The 13,305-nt window shown below is 39.8% G+C and overlaps 1 protein-coding gene and 1 non-coding gene across 2 annotated transcripts; one reads left to right on the top strand and one right to left on the bottom strand.

Annotated features, from left to right (window-relative positions):
- Window positions 1-5,260: 5,260 nt before the first annotated feature.
- Window positions 5,261-12,674, bottom strand: LOC106412614. The gene is made up of 8 exons (XM_048748706.1): window positions 12,249-12,674; window positions 11,635-12,134; window positions 10,930-11,223; window positions 10,604-10,698; window positions 10,189-10,501; window positions 8,370-9,882; window positions 8,135-8,309; window positions 5,261-7,630 (listed from the first exon to the last, which is right to left on the bottom strand). Exons 1-8 carry the CDS (start codon window positions 12,672-12,674, stop codon window positions 7,014-7,016), a joined length of 3,933 nt encoding a protein of 1,310 aa, XP_048604663.1. The 3' UTR covers window positions 5,261-7,013.
- LOC125582689 lies at window positions 11,986-12,092 on the top strand. The gene has a single exon (XR_007320145.1). It is a non-coding gene; the product is annotated as a small nucleolar RNA R71 (small nucleolar RNA).
- Window positions 12,675-13,305: the final 631 nt, after the last annotated feature.

The following is a 13,305-nucleotide window of genomic DNA, read 5'->3' as shown; positions in this document are numbered from 1 at the left end:
ATCTTTGAGCTGAGCTATGCAAGCTGCATTGTCCTCATAGATGATCGTTGGCTCTCTCTGTCCCATGGCCAAACCACTCTCTACACAGATGTGGCCGGTCATGTTCCTCAACCACACAAGTTCACGGCTTGCTTCATACATTGCTATGATCTCGGCATGATTAGAGGATGTGGCCACTAAGGATTGTTTTGTGGACCGCCAACATACTGCAGCCCCACCATATATAAACACATATCCTGTTTGAGATCTAGCATTATGTGGGTCAGATAAGTACCCAGCATCTGCATATCCGACCAAACTCTCTCCTGGCCGGTCGGTATAGAACAAACCCAGATCTTTTGTTCTTTGCAGATATCTGAACAAGTGTTTTATTCCATTCCAGTGCCTCTGAGTTGGACAAGAGCTAAATCTAGATAATAGATTCACGGCAAAAAAATTTCCGGTCTAGTGTGGCTAGCCAAGTACATTAAAGCTCCAATGGCACTTAAGTAAGGCACTTCCGGCTCGAGCACTTCCTCGTCCGGTTTCTTTGGTCCAAACGGATCCTTCTCTAAGTCTAAGGACCTCATGACCATAGGACTCGACAACGGATGAGCATGGTCCATATTAAACTTCTTGAGTATCTTTTCTGTATATGTCAACTGATGCACAAGGATTCCATTGTTTACATACTCAAGTTGCAGTCCCAAACATAACTTGGTTTTTCCTAAGTCTTTCATTTCGAATTCTTTCTTTAGACATTCGACTGTTTGAGAAATCTCTCCAGAGGTTCCTATAATGTTCAGGTCGTCCACATAAACCAACATGATTACAAAACCCTTGTTGTCGAATTTCTTTATAAAAATACATGGACTTATTGGATCGTTCTTATAACCCTCTTTCACTAGGTACTCTGATAATCTATTGTACCACATTCGACCGGATTGTTTCAAACCGTACAAGGCTTTATTCAGCTTAATACAATGCTGTTCTCGAGAACCTTTCTTATCATTGAGCTCAATACCCTCTGGAACTCTCATATAGATTTTATTATCCAATGAGCCATACAGATTTGCAGTCACTACATCCATTAGGCGTAAATCAAGCTTTTCCTTTACGGCCAGACTGATTAAAAATCGCAATGTAGTTGAATCCACCACAGGGGAGTAAGTCTCCTCATAATATATTCCTGGTCTATGTGAGAATCCTTGTGCAACAAGCCGTGCTTTATATCTCACTACTTCTCCTTTCTCATTTCTTTTCCTCACAAAGACCTATTTGTATCTCACTGGTTTGACATCTCTTGGTGTCACGATTATAGGGCCAAAAGCGCATCTTTTCTTTAATGATTCTAACTCCACGTTTATAGCTTCTTTCCATTTGATCCAATATGATCTTTGCATGCATTCATATATGGACGTGGGTTCTAGATCCTCATCTATTTCCATGATCTCAAGTGCTACTTTATATGCAAACATATCATCGACGTCGATATCTTTTATGTTCCATTTTGTTCCAGACATTATATAATTGATAGAGATCTCTTGATTATCCAGACCTAGCGGTCCATGAAGTTCAGCGTCCCGAACCTCATTATATGGAACGGCCGGTTCATTTGGTGTGACCGGCCCACTCGGCTCGACCGTTCTGGTCGGCTCGGCTGGTCCATCAATGTCATGGATGGTTTCCTTAATGATCTCGGGTCCGGCACCTCTCTTGGACTTCCGAAGCTGTTTATCTTTGGAACCAATAGGTCTACCATGTTTTAGACGTTGTTTAGACTCTGTAGCCACTTGACCTTGTCCCTTCTGGACATCTATTCTTATAGGTGCATTACAAGCCTGTATGTATGACTTTGTCACTCTATTCGGGTCAGCAAATGAATCTGGCAATTGATTAGCTAGCTTTTGAAGATGTATTATCTTTTGGACTTCCATATCACATTCTTTAGTCCGAGGATCTTGCCAAGATATTGATGGTCGAGACCATTCTATTTCTTTGCTCAACCGGCTGTTATCTCCCCCTAAGGTCGGATATGTGGACTCATCAAAGTGTGAGTCTGCGTATCTGGCCTTAAACAAATCACCGGTTGTTGGCTAAAAATACTTTATAATGGTTGGAGAGTCATATCCAACGTATATTCTCATCCTCCTTTGTGGTCCCATTTTAGTTCTCTGTGATGGAGCAATTGGAATGTAAACGGCACATCCAAATGTTTTGATGTGAGACACGTCTGGCTCATGAACCGTGAGTAACTGGGATGGCGAATATCTATGCTCACTAGATGGCCTGATGCGAATAAGTTCTGCTGCATGTAATACTGCATGTCCCCACGCTGATACCGAGAGTTTAGACCTCATGAGTAATGGTCGGGCTATCAGTTGTATGCGTTTAATAAAAGATTCGGCCAAGCCGTTCTGTGTATGTACATGTGCCATGGAGTGTTCCACACTTACCCCCATGGACATACAATACTCATTAAACGCCTGGGACGTGAATTCACCAGCATTGTCTAGACCTATAGTCTTTAAAGGAAAATCTAGAAAATGTGCTCTCAGTCTTATGATTTGAGCAATCAGGCGTGCAAATGCCAAATTTCGTGTGGATAGTAAGCAAACATGCAACCATCTGGTCGATGCATCAATCAGGACCATGAAATACTGAAACGTCCCACTAGGTGGGTGTATTGGTCCACATATATCTCCCTGAATCCTTTCCAGAAAATTTATGATTTCCTTATTCACTTTGGCTGGTGAATGCCTAGTTATGAGTTTCCCTTGTGCACATATTGCACATGTGAGATTACTTGGGACAACTCCTTTGAATGTGTGCCCTTGTGAAGTCATTATCAGTTTTCGCATCATACTAGTATTGGGATGGCCAAGCCGGTTATGCCATAGAGTGAAATTGTCGCAGGCATTAGCCTCGATCATACTTATCTTTGCATAGACTAGTAGCTATTGCGGGTACAGTCTCTAGGACCGTCCTATTGCCTTGGGTGATCGAAAATATGTTAAGGAATTTTTTATTTCCTTCTTCCCATGTTTCAAGGTGGAAACCGTTCAATCTTATATCCTTGAAACTCAATAGGCTCCTTTTAGAGCTGGGGGAATATAAGGCATTTTTAATCTCTAGATGAGTGCCTTTAGGCATCAATATATAAGCCTTGCCGTGACCCTCAATCAGGCCGGCCACACCCGCAATAGTGTGTATGTTTGCACTTTGCATTATGAGATTGACAAAGTATCTTTTGTCTCTAAGAATTGTGTGACTTGAGCCACTATCCACCACGAGTATACTCATCTCATTCATTCTATATAATAAGATTTATAATCTAAGAGACTTTATAAAACTTTAAAGCTTTCATATTATAAATTCAAACACCAAAAATAAAAACACCAAAGCAATCATAGAATCAATCAAAATAAAAGTCGAATTAGTCTTTAAGACAATCTGATGTCTCATGATCCATTAGATCATCCTTTTCATGGTCGAAATCATCATCAGCATCATACCCATTATCGTGAACCATATGAGCTCATGGGTTCTTGTTCTTAAGACTCTCCTGATAGAGTTCACATAGATGTTTAGGGGTTCTATAATTCTTGGCCCAATGGTTACTCATCCCTGATAATAGGTTTTTCTGCCTATTGCAAATGTTGTAGTATAGTGGGTTGAATGTCGAACCAGTCCTAGTGATGTGAATCAGTGAGAGTACAAGTCATTTCTTAAGCTAAGCAGATTCAATAGTGGTGAGTGTGTGACAAGTAACAATAGCAAACAGAGCAATACAACAAGGTTTTAATCAATTTAGACAAGTGAATCCATGGGTATTGGGAATTGACTTCAAGTAACTAAGATCCAATCTAGGTGACAAGCTTTCAATCAAAGTAATCTCTTAAGTCTAAACACAATTTTAGACAAGTCCTATGTCTAGGTAAATGTCCATTTGCTTAGAAATCATTAAACATCAAATGTCTTTGGCTTAATTCAATCAAGCAATCTTTAAGTTCAAGTTTAATAACTATCTAGCAATTTTAACATCAAGTGTCCTTGGCTAATCTCACTAGAGCTTAGTTGAGTTGATTCAAACACTTCATCTAATCATGTCTGATGAGAAGTGTTTAGAAATCAGGTTTAGAGTGATCAAGACTAAACAAGCATTAAAAATACTCAACAAGCAAGTTCATACAAGGATCTAATACAATAACACCATAGATCTTCACTAAGTTACTCTAATCTCCCTAACCCATGAATTCTTAAGGAAACTACTCACTAATCTCCATGAAAACACTTAATCTCATAATAGATTGAAGCATATTCAAGTAGATACAACAGAGAATAAAGATAAACAAGGATTAAACAAGCAAAACGAAATTAAAACTCAAGAATAGATGATGAACAATGAAGAACAGCTCAAGAACAAATGTTTTCTCTCAAACTCTCAAAATACAAAATATGAAACTATAAAACTTTCACTCTCTACTCTTTGTTGTATTGTACTCTGTGTATTGTGTGTCTTCCTCCTTCCCCTTGCAGTCTCTTTTATAGCCTAAGTAAAGGAGGATGACAACACATCCATCATGTGAAAGCATAAAGCATAAAACACACTCATAAAAGTTATTCTCCACTTTCTTCCATTATAGAACACCTTTTGCCCCTTCATATGGCCAAAGTAGTTTTGCCTCTTCAGAAAAGGTAGAGAAAGTTAGGCCAAAAGAGCCACCAAACTCATGATAGACAACCCATCCCCCATGTTGCAAGCTTTAAAGAGATAAAACTCACTCATTAAAGTTTTCTCCACTTTCTCCATGTTGCACACACCTTTAGAATACCAAAAATAAGAAGAATAATGAATAGTAATGAGTTTTATAGGTTTTAAGTGAATAAAAATGAGTCTAAAGGCTTAAAATTCGAAGGCTATTGTTGATGTTGCTAGGGTGGCCGCTAGGAATGTCATACTGATATGTGTGTAGTATTTTGATCATAAATCCCTCAATACAGCTCCAAACGACTTGAAACCACCTCCATTGTAAAGCTAACTCAATTTACCATATCTTCCCAAAAGAAAAGTTTCAAAAGATATCTTTAAGACCTTCATACATGCTTGTCTTTCACACGTTCGGTTCAAGACTCCTCGAAAGCTCCTTTTGTGCTCTAATCACCTCCAAAACTCCAAACAATTCATCCAACACCTACAAGATGCAAATTTACATGCAATAGACTCTAAATGCAAATAAATGTAAGGTTAATTCATGAATATATATGAAAAAACTATGCAAAATCACAACACATCAACTCCCCCACACTAGTCCTTTACTTGTCCTCAAGTAAACTTTCAAGAACATGGGAAGTGATGTTTCAATACACAAATGGAAATTCATGACCTTAAGAAACTCTTCAATGCCATCGTTGTGATATCCTTACAAAATCATACCAAATAGCAAGAGCAAGATGTTTTTATTAGCTCTAACTTCTCTAGGCCTATCAATTCCTTTGATCTTTTAACTCATTATCATGAATCCTCAAATCAACCAACTCTCACATCCAATAAGAAATATCATAAGTGAATTCTCGCAAATTGCCAATTGGTCCAAATCATTTGGTTTGGTGAGAAAAAATGGTTTAATGTGAAGAATGAGAAGGGTCCAAATACATTTTGCTATGGTGACTTACACTCAAGAATATGAGCTTGATCATTGTGCAAAATTTATCTAAGAAAAGGAGCAATTAATGCATACATAAATCGGTTCTCATCATTGTACCCTTTTCCTAGACAATTTTTAAGTTCTACCCTTTCTTTTCTTCATCTCAAATCCCAAATGTACACCCATTTTCATCTCTTACCCAATGAACATTATTTTCTTTTCTTTTCTTTGTCTTAACAACTATGTATCTTAGCTCAAAAATTTGTTATCCCCATTCTCTTATTTTTTTTCTTCTTTTTCTTTTCTTTTTGGGGTTTTTATTGACACAATCTGAGCTTTTTTTTTTTTAAGACACTTTTTTTGATTCATTTCCTTTACATAATCTTTTCCAATTTAATCCTCAAAATAATTAAAGCACATCATTCCAACCACCATCCTAGATTCTAGCCCAAAAGAGGTCCTAATGCTAGCAAGAGATGAGAACAAATCAATGTCGCTCCTAATACTCTCAAGATTTTGCACATGACAAGCTTTCACAAAAAGACCTCACTCAACAATTAATGATGGTTTGAAAGAAGGGAAGGGTTTAGGGTATGGACTACCACTTGAGTTGTCAAAAAGATTGGTAAAACGGTATATACAAGCTCAATTGTGTGTAAAGCCATGATTTAGTACTCAAGAGACCATAAGCAAGAAGCATTAAGTTCATTTTAGTCAATTAAGATCGGAGTTGGTTTCAAAGAGTAAGATTCAATGAGTCTTAAGAGGAGTTTTCAAGGCTCGAAGTTTACAAGAAATTCAGAAGAAGCTCAAGCTACTTATTATGATTCAAAAGGGTATCAACAATGAGTTCATTGCATGAGTCCTTTGTAGGGATTTTACCTATGCATTCTATATGATCTAGACTCAAACCTAAAGATGCAAATGATATAACTAAATGTTTTTTTTTTTGGAATTTTGCAAATTTTTATGGATTTTCTATGCAAATGGATATGCAATGCTTATGACAAGTAAACAAAACAGAAAACATGTGAGATAAGTAGACTCTCCCCCCACACTTACTTCACACAGTCTCTTTTGTGAGAGCAAGGTGAAAGAAGAGGTCTAGAAGAAACAAACAAGAAAACTATATATTTACAATGGTTGTAGAGACACTTAGCTTGGAGTTGCTAGATGGAGTTGAATAATTTTAACACTTGTAGCTTTGCTGGATGGCCATCTTTCTCTTTGATTAAGTGGAGAATCACCTGAAAATTTTAAACACACTTATCAAACACACAAAAGAAAAACCACACAAGTAAAACAATAATATATATAGGGATAGACATGGGACTTCCTCCCAAGTGAGCTTGTTTTAAGTCTCTAGCTTGACTACCCCTTTTTGGTTTAGGCTGGTTTGGGATCGGAAAGTGGAACCGAGGTTCCTTCCTTCTCAGGTGTGGCCGCCATGTACAGCTTGACTCTTTGCCCATTCACTGCAAATTCCTCACCAGTCTTGTTCCAAAGCACAATTGCTCCATATGGCCTCACTTCTTTGATCTTGAAAGGGCCGGACCATCTTGACTTAAGTTTTCCAGGGAACAACTTCAATCGAGAGTTGAAGAGCAACACTTGATCTCCAATGTTGAACTCCCTCTTCAGGATCTTCTTGTCATGGAATGCCTTGGTCTTTTCTTTGTAAATTCTTGAGTTCTCAAAAGCATCAAGTCGAATCTCATCAAGCTCATGGAGTTGGAAAAGTCTTTTCTCTTTGGCACTCTTGATGTCAAAGTTCAGCATCTTAACAGCCCATAATGCCTTGTACTCAAGCTCCACTGGCAGATGGCAAGCTTTCCCATAGACAAGATTGAAGGGAGTGGTTCCCAAGGGTGTCTTGAAAGCAGTCCTATAGGCCCAAAGTGCATCATCAAGCTTTGTAGACCAATCCTTCCTTGTTGTCCCCACAGTCTTCTCCAAAATGGACTTGATCTCCCTGTTGGAAATCTCAACCTGACCACTTGTTTGGGGGTGGTAAGGAGTTGCAACCTTGTGCTTCACACCATTCTTCTTAAGGAGGTTTGCAAACAGTTTGTTGATGAAGTGAGACCCTCCATCACTGATCACAACTCTTGGAATCCCAAACCTTGGAAAGATTATGCTCTTGAACATTTTTAGAACCACCTTTGCATCACTGGTTGGACTTGCAATTGCTTCAACCCACTTAGAGACATAATCTACAGCCACCAGTATGTACTTGTTGCTATAAGATGAAGGAAAAGGCCCCATGAAGTCAATACCCCAGACATCAAACACTTCAACTGCTAGGATGGGGTTTTGAGGCATTTCATTCCTCTTGGTGGTGTTTCCTCTTCTTTGACAAGAGTCACACCTAGAGACAAAGTCTTGGGTGTCTTTAAACATGCGAGGCCACCAAAATTCAGCTTGTAGCACCTTTGCCACTGTCTTAAATGTAGCAAAGTGGCCTCCATAGGATGATCCATGACAATGTGTAAGGATCCCATCAATTTCTTCTTCAGCCACTGCCCTTCTATAGAGTTGATCTCTACAAAGTATGTAGAGGTAAGGCTCATCCCAATAATATCTCTTCACATCCTTATAGAACTTCTTCTTGGCATAACCTTCAAGGTTCAATGGCTCTTTTCCACTAGCTAAGTAGTTGACTATATCAGCATACCAAGGACCCTTCTCATCAGCTGCCTTCACCTCTTCAAGTTTCTTTCCTGTCTCACAAACAGCTACCACTGCATGAATAGCCATCATTTGCTCTTCTGGAAGTCTGTCATCAATAGGGATTCCACACTCCACCTTCAACCTGGACAGGTGATCAGCTACTCCATTCTCAACTCCAGGCCTGTCCTTGATCTCAAGATCAAACTCTTGTAGCAGCAGAATCCACCTCAACAGTCTTGGTTTTGCATCTTTCTTGGCTAAGAGGTGTCTCAATGCAGCATGATCAGTGTAGACAGTCACCTTTGACCCAACCAAGTAGCTTCTGAACTTCTCAAATGCAAAGACAATGGCCAATAGCTCCTTCTCAGTTGTAGAGTATTTAGCTTGAGCTTCATCAAGGGTTCTACTTGCATAGTAGATCACATGTGTCTTCTTGTCCTTCTTTTGCCCCAAGACTGCCCCCACAGCATAGTCACTGGCGTCGCACATGATTTCGAAGGGTAGACTCCAATCTGGTGGTTGAACTATTGGGGCACTGGTGAGCTCCTCCTTCAGCTTCTTAAAGGCTTCTAGGCATTCTTCATCAAAGTTGAAGATGATCTCCTTGCACAGCAGCTTGGTCAATGGTCTAGCTATTTTGGAGAAGTCTTTGATGAACCTTCTGTAGAAACCAGCATGGCCAAGGAAGCTTCTAATGTCTTTCACTGTTTTTGGTGGAGCCAACCTCGCCATCACCTCGATCTTGGCTTGGTCCACTTCAATGCCTCTCTCTGAAATCTTGTGCCCAAGCACAATCCCTTCTTTAACCATGAAGTGGCACTTCTCCCAATTCAGCACAAGGTTGGTATCTTCACATCTCTGTAGGACCCTGCACAAATTTGACAAACAAGTAGCAAACGAAGAACCGTATACAGAAAAATCATCCATAAACACCTCCATTACATCCTCAATAAGATCAGAGAAAATCGACATCATTGCTCTTTGGAATGTTGCTGGTGCATTGCACAGTCCAAATGGCATCCTTCGATATGCAAAGGTACCATAAGGACAAGTGAATGTCGTTTTCTCTTGGTCATTTGGGTGTATAGGGATTTGGAAAAATCCAGAGTATCCATCAAGGAAACAATAATAGGGATGGTTAGCTAGCCTCTCTAACATCTGATCAATGAATGGTAAAGGGAAATGATCCTTTCTAGAGGCTGCATTCAGTTTTCGATAGTCAATGCACATCCTATGTCCAGTTATTGTTCTTGTTGGTATTAACTCATCATTTTCGTTCTTAACAACTGTTATGCCACCTTTTTTAGGAACTACATGCACAGGTGAAACCCAATTGCTATCAGAGATAGGATAGATCACACCAGCATCTAACAATTTGATTATCTCTTTTTTAACAACATCTTTCAAATTAGGATTTAATCTTCTTTGGTGTTCAATTGAAGTTTTAGATTCATCCTCTAGATGTATCCTATGCATGCACAAAGATGGTGAGATTCCTTTAATGTCATCAAGTGAGTATCCTAGTGCTTTTCTATACTTTTTAAGTTCATTTAAAAGCATAGACAATTCATTCTCAGTCAGCTCACTACTCACAATGACAGGATATGTCTCATTAGGTCCAAGGAAAGCGTACCTTACACCATGGGGAAGAGGTTTAAGCTCCACTTTTGGTGCCTTGAGCTCACTCCAATCAGCTTCATGGAGGTTCTCTTGAATGTCTGCTGAGGCAGCATGTTGAGTCATTTGTGGCAACTCCATGAACTCATCTTCTCCATCCTTCTCAAGGTGAACATCTAGCCTTCTTACTAGCTCATCACTATCCTTGTTTTCAATCATTTGGGTCTCTCTTTCAATGGTCAGGGCATGTTGAAGAGAGTCCTCAATCGCTAACTCCTCAAGGAAATTATCAGCCAAGGCATCCATCTCATCAATGTAGAATATTTCTCCTTGAGTTGTGGGCTTCTTCATCATCTCCTTGATATCAAAATGGAGAATGTGATCTTTTCCAAGGTGGAGATCAATTGTGCCATCTCTCACATTCACCATTGCTCCAGCAGTTGCCAAGAAAGGTCTTCCAAAGATCAAAGGATCTCTAGGCTCTTCATCCATCTCAAGCACTACAAAGTCAGTAGGCACTTCACAATTTCCTATCTTGACAGGAAGATCTTCTAGGATGCCAATGGGGAGCTTGACAGATCGATCAGCTAGCACCAAAGAGATCTTGCACTTTTTATATTGTGTAAACCCAAGCTTCTTGGCAATGGATAGTGGCATGAGGCTGACACTTGCTCCCAAATCACATAGACATCTCTCAAATGTCAAAGGTCCAATGGCGCATGGCAGGGTGAAACTACCAGGGTCTTCTAGCTTCCTTGGGACAGTCAGTCTCTGAATAATGGCACTGCACTCATGAGTAAGAATCACCATCCCTTCCATCTCTTTCTTCTTTTGTTCTACAGCATCTTTCAAGAACTTGCTGTATTGTGGAACCAGCATAAATGCATCAATTATGGGCATGGTGAGTTGAACTTCACTCATTTGCTTGTCAAACAAGGCTTTGTACTTCTCTAGGAGTTGCTTCTTGAATCTTCCAGGAAAGGGAAGCTTTGGCTCATAGGGAGGAGGAGTGAACAATTTCTCTTTTGTTGATGTAGCAGCCTCATTTTTGTTCTCAACTTTCTCCTCTCCAATCTTTCTCTTGCCCTTAGCTTCAACTATCTTCTCCAAGATTTCCTCATTAGTCTTCTCATCCACAATCACCACATCATCATCTACATTGATGACCACCTCCCCACCTTGTTTCTCATTATCCTTAATGAGAACTTTAGGAGGCAACTCTCTTCCACTCCTTAGGGTGATTGCCTTCATTGTCTCCTTTGGGTTTTGTTCAGGCTTTCCAGGTAGGGAACCTTGTTGGCGACTTGAGCTGGCTGTCATAGAGACAAACTGGTTCTCCAAGGCTTTGAACTTGTTGTTTAGATCATGGTAATTCCCATCAATCTTGTTGTGGAGATTTTTCAGCTCATACCCTAATTGTTTCTCACTTCTTGCTTGTCCCTCCAATAATTGTTTCAGCATAGCTTCAGTACTACTCTCTTGTGGAGGTTGTGTTGATGATCCAGCTTGGTCTTGTGCAGGTTGACTTGGTTTTGGTGAGAATCCCGGAGGGAAGTTCTGTTTGGGTTGGTAACCACCTTGGTTGTTGTTGTAGAATGGCTTAGGCTGATTGTTGTAGAATGGTCTTGGCTGGTAGTTGTTGAATGGCTTCTGTTGGTTGTTGTAGAAGGGTTTCTGTTGGTAGTTGTTCTGGTATTGATAGTCAGGCTCCTTCTTGTACCATGTACCCTGAGCATTGACATAGTACATATCTTCTTGGCATTCTACTCCATCAACTTCAGCAACCATATGTAACTCCTCTTTCTTGGTCTTTTCTGATAGTAGCATGTCAATCTTGTCTTGAAGTGCTTTCAGCTCTCTCTTTGTGGTCATATCTTCTCCTCCACCACCTCTGTCTCTTCTATCATATTCATCATTGTAGACAGAGTCACTCTGTGCCATGTTCTCCAAGAGTTCTAATGCATCTTCGACAGTCCTCCCCAAGAAGTTTCCATTGCTTGCAGTGTCAAGCTGGCTTTTGAATTTAGGCAAGACTCCTCTGTAGAAAGTGCTTAGCAAGCTCTCATTGTTGAAGCCATGGTGGGGACATTGAGACAAGTAGCTTCTGAATCTCTCCCATGCCTCTGAAAATCCTTCAAGTCCTCTTTGTTGAAAACCAGAGATCTGATTTCTAAGGTTGGCAGTCCTTGTAGCAGAGAAGAACTTGTTGAGGAAGGCCTTCTTGCATTCATCCCAAGTGGTGATAGTATCACTTGAGATGTTTTTCTCCCAAGTGTGAGCCTTGTCTCCCAAAGAGAAGGGAAACAATCTGAGCTTGAAAGCATCCTCTGAAACTCCATTTGTTTTTGACAAGCCACAGTACTTATCAAATCTGTCAAGGTGATCTAGTGGGTCTTCCAAGGCAAGTCCATGGTACTTGTTGTTTTCAATCATGTTGATGAGGCTGGACTTGATCTCGAAATTGTTGTTGGCAACTGGCGGTGCCCTAATGCCCAACCTATTCCCATTTATGTTAGGTTGATCATATGTACCGATGGCCCTAGCTTGGCGTTGTGGTTGTCTAGGTCGAAGGTTGGCAGCTCCTTGACCATTGCCCTCTTCAGCTTGAGGTTGTTCTGGAACTGGTTCCATCATAGGTTCTGATCTTTGTATCTGAGCCTCTTGCTCTTCTTGTCTTAACCTTCTCCTGTTCTCTCTTTCAAGTGTTTTGATATCTGTCAAGGGAGTAAGATGTGTAGTGCCTCTACTTCTTAGGTTCATGCACCTGCGATCACAAGTAGATGAAGAAGTAGAATTAGTAACTTTAAAACAAAGTAAAACTCAGTCTCAAGCAAAGACTCAAACTCAATGTCACAATCAGACTAGGATTGGCAACGGCGCCAATTTGATAATAGGTTTTTCTGCCTATTGCAAATGTTGTAGTATAGTGGGGTGAATGTCGAACCAGTCCTAGTGATGTGAATCAGTGAGAGTACAAGTCATTTCTTAAGCTAAGCAGATTCAATAGTGGTGAGTGTGTGACAAGTAACAATAGCAAACAGAGCAATACAACAAGGTTTTAATCAATTTAGACAAGTGAATCCATGGGTATTGGGAATTGACTTCAAGTAACTAAGATCCAATCTAGGTGACAAGCTTTCAATCAAAGTAATCTCTTAAGTCTAAACACAATTTTAGACAAGTCCTATGTCTAGGTAAATGTCCATTTGCTTAGAAATCATTAAACATCAAATGTCTTTGGCTTAATTCAATCAAGCAATCTTTAAGTTCAAGTTTAATAACTATCTAGCAATTTTAACATCAAGTGTCCTTGGCTAATCTCACTAGAGCTTAGTTGAGTTGATTCAAACACTTCATCTAATCATGTCTGATGAGAAGTGTTTAGAAATCA

This window comes from Brassica napus, chromosome C2 (genome assembly GCF_020379485.1).
Source record: "Brassica napus cultivar Da-Ae chromosome C2, Da-Ae, whole genome shotgun sequence".
Lineage (NCBI taxonomy): Eukaryota > Viridiplantae > Streptophyta > Magnoliopsida > Brassicales > Brassicaceae > Brassica > Brassica napus.
The sequence above is the reverse complement of the archived record's forward strand: the minus strand, read 5'-3'. Positions and strand labels throughout refer to the sequence as shown.